The 11,866-nt window shown below is 34.1% G+C and overlaps 1 protein-coding gene across 1 annotated transcript; it reads right to left on the bottom strand.

Moving 5' to 3' along the window:
• Positions 1-2,923: 2,923 nt before the first annotated feature.
• Positions 2,924-3,550, bottom strand: LOC131182810 (3'-5' exonuclease-like). Its single transcript, XM_058152120.1, has 2 exons — positions 3,518-3,550; positions 2,924-3,439 (listed from the first exon to the last, which is right to left on the bottom strand). Exons 1-2 carry the CDS (start codon positions 3,548-3,550, stop codon positions 2,924-2,926), a joined length of 549 nt encoding a protein of 182 aa, XP_058008103.1.
• Positions 3,551-11,866: the final 8,316 nt, after the last annotated feature.

Genomic DNA, 11,866 nt, shown 5'->3' with positions numbered 1-11,866 from the left:
AATAAAAGGGAGAAGAAATGCTTGTCATCTTGTAAAAGTGCTAGTATATGTGCTTTTCACTATTGCCATTCAAAATGAAAGAAATCCACCCAAAGTATTAAAAGAAATGAGTTTGGGGGTGGCAATTTTAGGGACAATCATCAAAAGAAAATACAAAATACGAGTTAAAGTATCAAAAATGTCCCTCTATTTTTTATGTGTTTTGTAAACTATGCTAGCACTTGACAATCCTCATTGTGTATTCTTCTCTCCCACATATAAAAAAAAAAGAGAAAAAGAAAAAAATATATAATAAAGTGTACCTTATGTTTCAAAATTGAAAATATTCTCATGCTTTGAATCCTTTTACCCATCTTTCTTCTTAGCCTCATTTTGAACCCCATGGCCCCATTACATCCCTAAAAAGACCTTTGATCTCTTGATGGTACTAGCCACATTAGTGGAGATAGGAGTAGGGAATTTGCCTATGGGATTGGGAAATTAGTCATTCATTCATTCAATTCCATCATTCCATATGGAGACACTTTGACTATTGATTGTTCTAGAATTCCTTTTGAGCATGACTCTCTATTTTGATTAGTTGGTTTGGGGATTTTGAATGATAATTGACTTGATGGCTAAGCGGTGAAAGCTTGGATAAGCATTAGATTCTTTGCATTTTGAGGGATGGGTATATGGATTGTTGGTATGGCTAAAGGTGTGTTAAGTTACTTTAATTGGTAATTTTCATAACTCTTTGGATAAGGCACCCCTAAAAACTTTGCATCACATTTTAAAGTTTGCTTGAGGACAAGCAAAAGCTTGAGTTTGGGGGTATTTGATGCACATATTTTGCATAGTCATTTAGGTCTAATTTCACAATCATTTTATTTGGTTATTAGTCATTTTTAGCTAATTTCATTAGTTATTTAGTTAGTTTTCCATAATTGTCAACTTTGGATTAATTTGTAATTTTTGCTTTGTTTTGTAGGAAAAATGGTGTTTTTGAAGGACTAAAGAGAATTTTGCCATTGAGGAGTGTCTTCTACAGTAAAAAGATGCCAAAAGCAAGTTTTCAAGCTAAAATATGCATAGACCAAACTGTGCATAACTTGCCGCATAAGCTATGCAGTTCTGCATAAGGAGGAAGACCACTGTTCCAGAACCAGCCGAAATGTGCATAAGGAGACTGCATAGCCTATGCACATTCTCGCCTCCCTTATGCAGATTCACGAAATTGTGCATAACCTATGCACCAAGTCATGCGACCGCATAAGTGACCTAATCAGCTAAAATCGCATAAGGGACTGCATAACTTATGCAGTCCACTTATGCAGTCCCATAAAGAGTTCATTAATGAGTTGGCAGAAGATTCCCTCAATGTATTCCTCCTAGAACATACTATTTTAGGGCTCCATGTCAGAAAAATGCTATATATAGTCCCATTTTCTCATTTTACAGAGGAGGCAAGGAGCAAAGAAAGAAAGGAGGAGGCTAAGCAGAATTTGAGGAGTCATTTTCACCTTCCACACCATTTTTAACTCAAGATTTGCAGATTTCTTCCTTGCTTTACATTTTTCCACATTTCTAGTGTTTAATTTCTTACTTCTTAGCTTAGATTAAAGCTTTATTTCCATTTAAACTCATCATAGCTTGTAAGCATTATGGATAGTGAGTAGTTTACTTTTGATTCTGGAGTAAGAGTTGTAATATTTGAGATATTTTGTGGATTTTGATTGGGTAATCCATATTTTGTGGTCTTAATGAGTTTTATTCATTTCTTGTATGCTTAATGACATGCTTAATGTAGGATCCCATTGAGTAATGTTCTTAATCCATGGTTGAAGCACCGAAAGGAGAAGGCCTTGTGATAGATAATCAGGAAATTGGACTTAATTAACTTAGACCTAGAAATAGGCTAAGGATTAAGAGGATTCACATATTAATTAAGGAACTTAATGGGTCTTAATTAATTCTAACTCCACGAAAGTAGGATTAGTTTGATTAAGGCACTCTTTGTCTCACTCGAAAGGGAATTCAAAGGATTTAAGAATTAATCTCCTTAAAACTCATAAGTTTCATAAGATTGGACAACCAATTTAAAATCCCAAAATAGCTCGAATATGAAACCCCGAACTCCGGAATCATCTTTTTACCATTGTTAATTTCTAATCAAATTTAATCATTTGCCATTTTAAATATTGCCATATTTGAACTTGCTTATTTCTATTTGATGCAAATTTTAGTTTAATTAATACATTTTTGAATAGAATATTAATTTTGCACATTTAGATTTCATACTCCATTACCCATTAATTCATCATTTTAATCTCATAAATACTTCAATTTAGTCAACTTTTATATCGAAAATTCAATCATTAACACAACTCCTCGTGGGATCGATATTTTTCTATACTACTTGTACGACCCGTGCACTTGCGGTTGGGACGCATCAGGGTCTCGTCAAATTATGGTATTATGTATCAAGATGAAAGTTTTAATTTGCAAAAGAAAATTAGTTTTGTTTGGTGGCAGCTTGGTGATTATACTTATGTATGTCAGCTGCAGCTGACACGATGATTTATTCAATGTAAAACTTACTTCACTATTAATTCAAATCTCCATCTTTTTTGGATCTGCTGCTATCTCTTTCGTAAATTGCCTCTGGGCGCAAATACTTTTTGATGCATAGGACCTAGTTTTGGTTGATGCAATTAGTACTTTATTTTTGTTCAATATGTCTGTTGAATAGGAGGTAGTAAGGTATCGTTAGCAATCAAATTTTGTGCTATAGTTAGCAATTCTTAACCCATGATGATGAAGGGGGCAGCTATTCCCTGAGCTTCAAGATGGAACAAATAGTAGTAGGGTAAGTTTTGCGTCTTTACTTGTACCTTGTGCGGTTTCTAAATGCTTCATAGTGCTAATGAAGCATCAGGTTTTTCTATACTTGCAGTAGCTTTCCTAGTTTATATGAATAATAAGCATTAACACAAGCATACTTCACTTGAGCAGGAGTAAGGTACTTAGCATCCCAGTTACTCATAGTCACACGCTTTGGCTTTTCCAATTCTTCCCCAATAATAGTCTCCACCAGAGTCTTCAATCCGGATCTCTTAAAATCCTTGTGATCAAATGCTTGTGCAGCTAGACTTGCAATATCTGCTTCACAAGATGTCTCCAAGTCATAGTCCTTGTAAAGCTTCTTTGTGTCACCGGATATACGAACTCCAGTGTAGATGATGTTAGGATTACTGAGGGCGTTGCGGAGGGACCGAGGAATGCAGGTAGCTTGGTAAATTTGGAAGATGAGGCAGCTTTTGCTGATGCAGAGTTGGAGTATTCCCACCGGATTCTGGCTGCTGCCGCGTATGAAAGTTGGACGCCATTCTATGTCAAGGCCAACAATTTTGCTGGCGATGGTGGCATGGAGCTTGATGGTGGTCTTTGATCCACCTGTCTACCACAGTCCGTGAGGAGGTAACCGTGGCCTGGACAAGGCGGTGGTGGATGGTGACTAGGTATTTCTGGGTTTTACTGCTACAGCAAAGTTCTTCAATGGTGACCCCATGTTTGATGTTTCAGAATTCACAGAACAAGGAAAGAGAGAGGGTTGAGGATAGTGAAGTCGAAGAGATTGGAAATGGAATATCCAATATAATGAATGGAAGAAAAGGCGTGTGTGCGGAGTGAGGACATAGGACGTAATTAAAGTAGCAATAATGGAACTAAGGGAAGCAGATGTTGACACTTCGTACGCACTAGTGGACAGCAGCAGCTGTCGGCATTTGAATGCAAGCTACTTCTAAGGGAAGGAAACAAAAGTTGCAAAATTATTTGAGAGAGGGCCTTTTTCAACAACGGTTCACTCCATCACAATGGAGCCCATTCACTAGCTAGAGCTGGGCCTTTCCACGGTCTGAGTTGGATTCAGTATCAAATCAAAATTGACTCGATTAAATTTGAGGCCAAAATTGATTAACCGGAATCATCTTGAGAACAATCTTAGTTTCTTCTTTCTTTGAACCTTAAATCATGAACTGAATCGAAATTGACCTGCCATTTTTATTTAAATCAACAAATTATTTCAATTGTTAGATTGACTTGATCTGAATCAAACCAAAGCTAAACTAGAACTAGAATCGCCTCGAAATTGAAATTATGGTTAACCAACTCCTCACTTCAGTTTAGATCTGGTTGAACCATGAATTAGAATCGACCCGCAGCCAGGCCAAACTAGAGCGCTCATGTGCATGTGCAGGATAAATTATAGTCATATGTGTGTGAGGAGCATCAAAATGCAACAGATCATCAATTCCAAGTTTCTCTAGTATTGTTAGAACTGTACTTGCAAGGTTTGATCACAAGATCTTGATGAAAATCACTTTGAAGTTCATGGATCTATAAAATTTCCCTTAGATGTAGTCTAGCCATGCCAGGAAACCTCATCAGAGAGGTGCATCAGTGAAATAACACTGAAAGCCCAACCATTGAAAGGCTAGATACTGTTGATGAACCTGGAACCATGAAGGTGAATATCTTAAGGAGATTAATCAACCTTTTCCTACCAGGAAGGACATGAGTATTGAAGGCAGAGAGGATTTGGCTTCCTATACTTTTGATTGTGTTGCTCTAAATCTGATTTTTCTTGTTAAAGTTGAAGAAGTATATTCTAAATTTGCAAATCAAGAACTTCTAATCATAAAACTGTTAGAACAACTTCTTTATAACTTTAGTCTTCTGATTTGAAATTGGATTTATGATTTTGCCTGCTCAAATCAGTCAATTCAATCATTAGAATGATTTGCATAACTAACGCTAAAAGTAGATGTTTCTTAATTGATTATCAATAATAAATTAGAATCAACAGAAAATAAACCCACAGGAAAAATAGTGTAAAGAGTGATTTTTCACATTTAGTAGAATTGTTTTTGCTCTGTAACAAAATATATATGTATATATATTTACACTTAAACAGGCAATTCCTGCCTTAGAAAATTATTTTTCTTAATGGGTTAATTCCATGTCAGCCTACACTTAAGCTCTACTCAAGCTAGAAGTGACATGAAGGAAGGGATCTTCTCTGCAAAGAATTGTTAAGCCAAACTCCTTTTCAGCTTTTCTTAACAAATCTTGAAACGAAGGCTCATTCAGATAGGATACTGGAACTACAAATCACTTCTTCTCAGTCTCTCCAATATATACTGCTAAGAAGCCTTTTGGCATATTTAAACATCCTGAAGCTGATTTGCTTAGCAAGATTACCATGAAAACGAATTGCCATAGTCTTCTTAGAAAAGAATCAAGAACAGGAACTTGGAGATTTTGGTTGTTTAAGAAATAAAAAAGGTTATGATAAGAGATTATGAAGACATGAGTTGATTGTGATTCCAAGCATGTAAGTATGTATATATACATGAAACACGATGCTGGAGATCCTCTAAAATCTAGAGTTAGTGCCTTAGTGGCCAGAAAACATTGGTTGTGATCTGCTTAAAGCAGACTCACAAGGTACGATATGCTCCAGTCTTCCCTTTATAAACATGCTTTGTCGGGATTCATGCATGCTCATTTATTTGCTCCTGTATATTGAGGAAACAATATGCCCTATAAGCACAGAGATAAGCAATAAAAGACCAGATAAAGATGGGAAATCGTCTTGATTTAGATAGATTACTAAGCGACCACCCATAGCATGCTTGGGACAATGGGATACTCTTCTTGGGTGGTGGTAGGTATATATAGATGCGAAGGAAATCCTGAAAAATCTAATGTGTAATTAGCTAAACTATTTGTTAAGCTACGTCTGCTTGGGACATGGCTCATGATGGTATCGCATGGTTTCGTCTTCCAACTACTCAACTAGGGGCCTCAGGACTCTAATATATTTGTCTCCGCTTGTAACCAACTGCTTCATTTTAAGTTCTTATGATGATGGAAAAATAGACAAGCTAGGAATTTAAGATAGACTAAAAATTACAATCAAACCATTTACAAGGTCTACTTCCATGGCATTGGAACAACGACCAAAGCAGAAAAGCAAATTAAAACAATTATCACGTAAACTAAAGAAAAAAAAATTAATTGTCACTCGATCAAACACACTCAATGACAAAACGCACCCAATAATAAAGTCAGAATGAGCATACGGCATCTCATTGACAAACCCAGAAAAAAAAAATGGCATGTGCATAAAACATGAAAGCAGCAAAAACATATATAATGATAAGAGCACGAAGGCGGACAAATCCCACGAGCGAAATTAATAGAGAAATTGACACAAAAGAAAACAAAAAATCAACAGGTCGAAAGTGAAACCCTAGAAAAATTCCCTGTGGTTAGGCGTAGTGAGTGAGTGTTATTGGAAAAGAGAAAAACAAGAAATTTCTGAAGATGGAATTGAATTTGAAAACTGAGAAAAGTAAAGGAATGGAAGCAAAGAAACACACTCTACAAAGATATGATTCACATAGAATTGCTTGGCCAAAGTATATCATTCCAAAGGTAACTAACAGCTTGTTTGAGAAAAAAAAAAAAAAAAAAAAAAAACTAAAACCTAGCTTCTGATATAAACAGAAAACATGCACTTCACATAAAGTAAAAATAAAGTCTACTTTTATTATTAAACAAAATAATTCTAAACATCTTTCGAATTCCTGAAATCGGATGATAATGCTCTAATATCTTTAGAATTTTTCTAATTTTTTGCTCTCATGAAAAGAATAATTTCTACTACAGCTGATATTGATGAACCAGCACAGGCGTGGAATTTCTCTTTGCTTATATAAATTGAAGTCTCCATCAGTAGCCAAATATATATTTGTCCTCGCCATATATAGGGAAAAGAAAACAATCAAACTCAGACTCTGTGTCTTCCATAGAACTCAATGCCATCCCCCTATTGTTCTCATCCACATTCAAAGTAGGCATGTCTGCTGTGTACTTGTCCTCAACATATATAGGGAAAAGTGAATAATCAAACTCAGATTTAGCATCTTCTTTAGAACTCAATATCATCCCACTGTTATTCTTATCCACCTTCAAATCAAGCATATTTGCTATATATTCGTCATCGCCATGTATGGATAAAAGATAATAATCAAACTCAGACTCAGTGTCTTCCTCAGTACTCAGTACCATCCCATCGTTATTTTCATGCACCTTCAAATTCAAGGGCTGTCCATCATCCTCGCCATGAGCTGCTACAGACTTGCAAAGATGAGCAACATGCTCATCAAAAGTACAATAGTAATAATAATCATGATATTTGTTGACACCAATCTGGAGCTTCTCTTGATCACTGCCCAACTCTCCCATCTCATCAACCTTGTTGTTAGAAAAACAAGGTGTCGATTTCTGCTCTTGTTGATTGTCTTTGTCCCGGATAGGATAGTGATAATCACCAATTTTTAGCTGTTCTTGAAAGAAACTTTCAGGAATATCCATGATAGTAGGAGTAGTACTAACTAGAGACAAATCTGCAAGAGTGAAAGAATAAGCTGAAACCTTATTCCATGGCTTGTAATCAGCTATAGAAGAAGAAATAATAACAGAAGAAGAATTGAACTCCATCAGGGTGTTTAGGAAAAAGAAAGGCTACAAGATCTTTGTAGTGGAGGGGCGCAAAAGCATCTTGAGAATTGATCGTTTAATGGAAGCAAAACGATGATTTTATATGTATATATATGAGCATAATTTTCTTGGGTAGGTAGGTTTTCCGTCTCCTACAAGGATTAATAAATATAAACAAGTTTCATTTGTATAATTAGTTTAGGACTGTGTAGGCAGAAATTAATTTTCCTGCTTATGTGGGTTTTACCTCTTCTACAAGGGTTAATATATATATAAAGAGGTTTCTTTTGCATAATTAGTTTAGGACTCTATAGGTAGAAATTAATTTTTTTTCTTTAGTATTATCTTTGTCGTTTAAAAAAAAATTAAATACCTATAGAAATATGATTTAAGATTGTAAAATGATGACTTCTTAATCATTATTTTATCATAGATTTTTAAATCAATGAATCGTTGATTTTAGATAATCTAAAATTTATTATATTTCAATTTTATAATTACACAATTTATAAAATTTCAATTATATCATATTTTTTTTATTTTGAAACATTTCTTATCCCTCATATTTAATTTTTCCTTTTGACGTAAAAATTTTCAATTTTTCTCTCACATATGTTAGTCTTTTATTATCTCTCACATAAGAGACCTTCACAACTTTTATACATTTAAAATAATAATAAAAGCATTTTAATAGATTTTATATTTATTATATTATAATGTACCACTTAACTAAATAAAAAAAAATTAAAAATCATATTATCTTTCTAAATATATTAATAATAAAAATTATATAATATAATATAATAAAGTATGACACCAACATTAATGAATCATAGTATATTCAATTCAATCAGGAAATCAGATAGAATCCAAACTGTTAGAGATAAAATCACACAAAGGCTTATGTGGTGTTTATGCCTCTCACCAGAAGTTGAACGGAGTCCTATAATTGAAACACATTAAAGTTCCTACTTCTGAATTAAAAAAATAAATAAACAAAAGATTCGGACAAAAATCGAAAATTACTGCCTTCACCCATCTAAGTATGTTAGATTAAAAAATCTTTAGAGCTATTTTGTGCACAATCTATGTGACGTGCGATAACCAATCTTTGCCCTTATCCTCTGTATATATTCTCTTCCATGAACTCAACGTCTTCACCTTTCCTCCAGCCTTCCCTCTTTCCAACCATGATTCTATCATCTGGGTTTCCTTCTTCTTCTTCACCTTTCTTTCAAATGCATTTCCTTTTTCATCTAGATTTGGTCTGCCTTGCAAGTGATTCTGGGCAAACTCTTTTCCACTGAATTAAACCATTTGTTCCTTTATTTATTTGGTTTCCTATATTCAAGAAATGGCCATTCCTTATCCTCATTTCACTTTTGTTGGAAATTCATTACCAAGAGGTTGCAGGAGTTGTTTGGGTGCGCAGGTCGTGTGGCCAAGCTGAGGAGTAAGGGTTCTAATGGCAAGGAGAACGGTGGGGAACCATTTGTTACCGATAATGGGAATTATATTGTGGATTTGTACTTCAAAAGAGATATTGGTAGTTTGAAAGCTGCAAGTAATGCAATTTTGAGGCTGGCAGGTGTTGTTGAGCATGACATGTTTCTTGATATGGCAAAAACAATCATTGTTGCAGGGGAACTTGGGATCACCATCAAGACTAAGCATAAGTAGTGCTCGGTGATGGAGATGAAATGGAAATGGAGGTAGTTTTGCTGGATTGATATATTTCGGAATTACTTTAACATTTCTAATGATTCCTGATCAAATTAGGTCATTAGTTCGAGAGGGAAGGGATATTTTAGTTTCTTTGCATGAATTTTATAATTTATATGATTTATGACGAGGGTCTCCTCAAATTATGGTATTATGTATCAAGATGAAAGTCTTAATTTGCAAAAGAAAATTGTTTTGTTTTGGGGCAGCTTGGTGATTATACTTATGTATGTCAGCTGCAGCTGATATGATGATTTATTCAATGTAAACCTTACTTCACTATTAATTCAAATCTCCATCTTTTTTGGATCTGCTACTATCTCTTTCGTAAATTGCCCCTGGGCGCAAATATTTTTTGATGCATAGGACCTAGTTTTGGTTGATGCAATTAGTACTTTATTTTTGTTCAATATGTCTGTTGAATAGGAGGTGGTAAGGTATAACTAGCAATCAAATTTTGTGCTATAGTTAGCAATTCTTCGCCCATGATGATGAAGGGGGCAGTTATTCCTTGAGCTTCAAGATGGAACAAATAGTAGTAGGGTAAGCTTTGTGTCTTTACTTGTACCTTGTGCAGTTTCTAAATGCTTCACAGTGCTAATGAAGCTTCAGGTTTTTCTATACTTGCAATTAATTTCGTGTAGTTTCTCTTCCCAGTCTCATCCTCGTTCAATCCATTGCTTTACTTTTCCCTTTATGACTGCGGGTGGTAGCAACTGTCTCCAAATAGAGAAGGCATTGATTAATATTGCTTATATGATTATAAGCGGCTTTTTGTTACATTGGATTTAAACATTTCTGTTAGGATGAAAAGTTTCTAATCTATGTTTATTATATTGCTTAGGGAAATGAAGGAAGAGGGAAAGAAAGGAGCCGCCCGTAAATTCCAGCTGTCTTAATGTTATGCTTTATATAAGCTTTTACTCTGTTATTAAAGGTTGAAAAAGATTACTCCTAATTACAATTTCTAGATGTCATTGAGGTCAAATAGTCAAAGTCAACATTTTTATTTTTTTTTTTAATCATGCATTTGGTTTTTGGCACGAAGTGTAAAGGAAAGTCCTTAAAAGGCCAAGTGTGGTAGGTTTAAGGGGAAGTGCTGCGCAGAATTTATATCATCCACTTCAACAGTTGCAAAAAATATAGAGTAAGTGATGAGTTTCTAAGGTTCAGGCTAATCCTTTTGGGAGAAAGGGTGGGTGCAGATGAGGTTTGTTAAGATACTGCATTATTCTACATCTGGTGGAGCATAATATGCTGTGTGCACTTGTAGGGACTACTTTGGCTTCTTGTGTTGGTACTTTTGAAGATGAATATGGCTACAGATGCTAAGATTTATTTGATTATTTTGTCTTTACATGCTGTCCAAGCAATTTCTGATGTATATGTTTTGTTGATCATATTAAAGTGAGAGATTTATTATATGTTGTCTTGAGGGTCTGAACTCTGATGCATGTAATTCATTCTTACAAATATTCTGTATATCTAAACTGATGGAGTTATTTACATAAAAATAAGGTCATAAATTTCAGCTGCTGCAGCTACACAAATAGGCTCTCTTTGTTTAGTGGTATAGAATAGTTGTTTTGCAGTACTCTTTTTCCATGTGTGGGAATATATATTCTACAAATTTGCAGAAGATAACTATTCCATTCTTAAGATTTGAATCAAAGTTGAGATTGTGGAGTTATTATTCCTCATTCAAAACTTAAACCAAACTTGAGAATAATAACTTTCTGAATGGAATTCCTTGAACCAAAACAATCTTGTAATGTGTTGTCTCAATTCTTGATGGGCCAAATTGATGTTAATCTATCATTTATGCCTGAGTTGATTTTCATATAGCTATAAATCCATCAGGAAGACACTAAAGGTACTTGTTTTTCCCAATTTCAAAACTGCAATTGAAATATCAAAATTATGATATTCAAAATGTAGCAAGTAGTTTATTGATTTTTTTTTTTTAAACAATATTACTTAACAGTATGGTATCTGTTTTTGTTATTCTTTAGTTGATTAAAACAATGGTTGAATGGAATAATTTCTCATATGTATTACCATTTTTTCAAGTATCAAGTCCTCTTTAATGGAAAAAAATAAAAAATCTTGTGTTATATATGGAAATCTTTATGTTATCCAAATTTTATCTAGGCTTGCTACATGTTAAAAAAAAAAAAGAAGTGAAAACTGGGTTGTTATATTGTGAAAGTTTTTCTCTATTCTGTTGGCGATGTGCATTGATGCAGCTTGTCTCAAGGGGACCTGCTCTCTTATATTTTGGGTAAATGATAAAATGTTGCACAGCTCTTGTGGTGGATTCTGAATATGCATTTACAGAAGCTTTAGGAATTTGAAATATAATAAATGGATGGAAAGAGGTGAGACATAGGACCTTAAATGGGAATCAGAAAATTATTGATAAAAATATAAAATTATTTTTAGAGCTCTTATCTATAAGTTTAAGTATTTTTGAACTGAGTGCCTATTTGGCATTGCGTTCACAGATTTAAAATTATTTTTCTGAATAAAAATACTATTTTAGATATTGTTAAAAAAAACAGTTTAGAAAAAATTATTTTATTATTTTAGTGTT

This window comes from Hevea brasiliensis, chromosome 9, assembly GCF_030052815.1.
Source record: "Hevea brasiliensis isolate MT/VB/25A 57/8 chromosome 9, ASM3005281v1, whole genome shotgun sequence".
Taxonomy (NCBI): Eukaryota; Viridiplantae; Streptophyta; class Magnoliopsida; order Malpighiales; family Euphorbiaceae; genus Hevea; species Hevea brasiliensis.
Note: the sequence above shows the minus strand (reverse complement) of the source record. Positions and strands in the feature narration are given on the sequence as shown.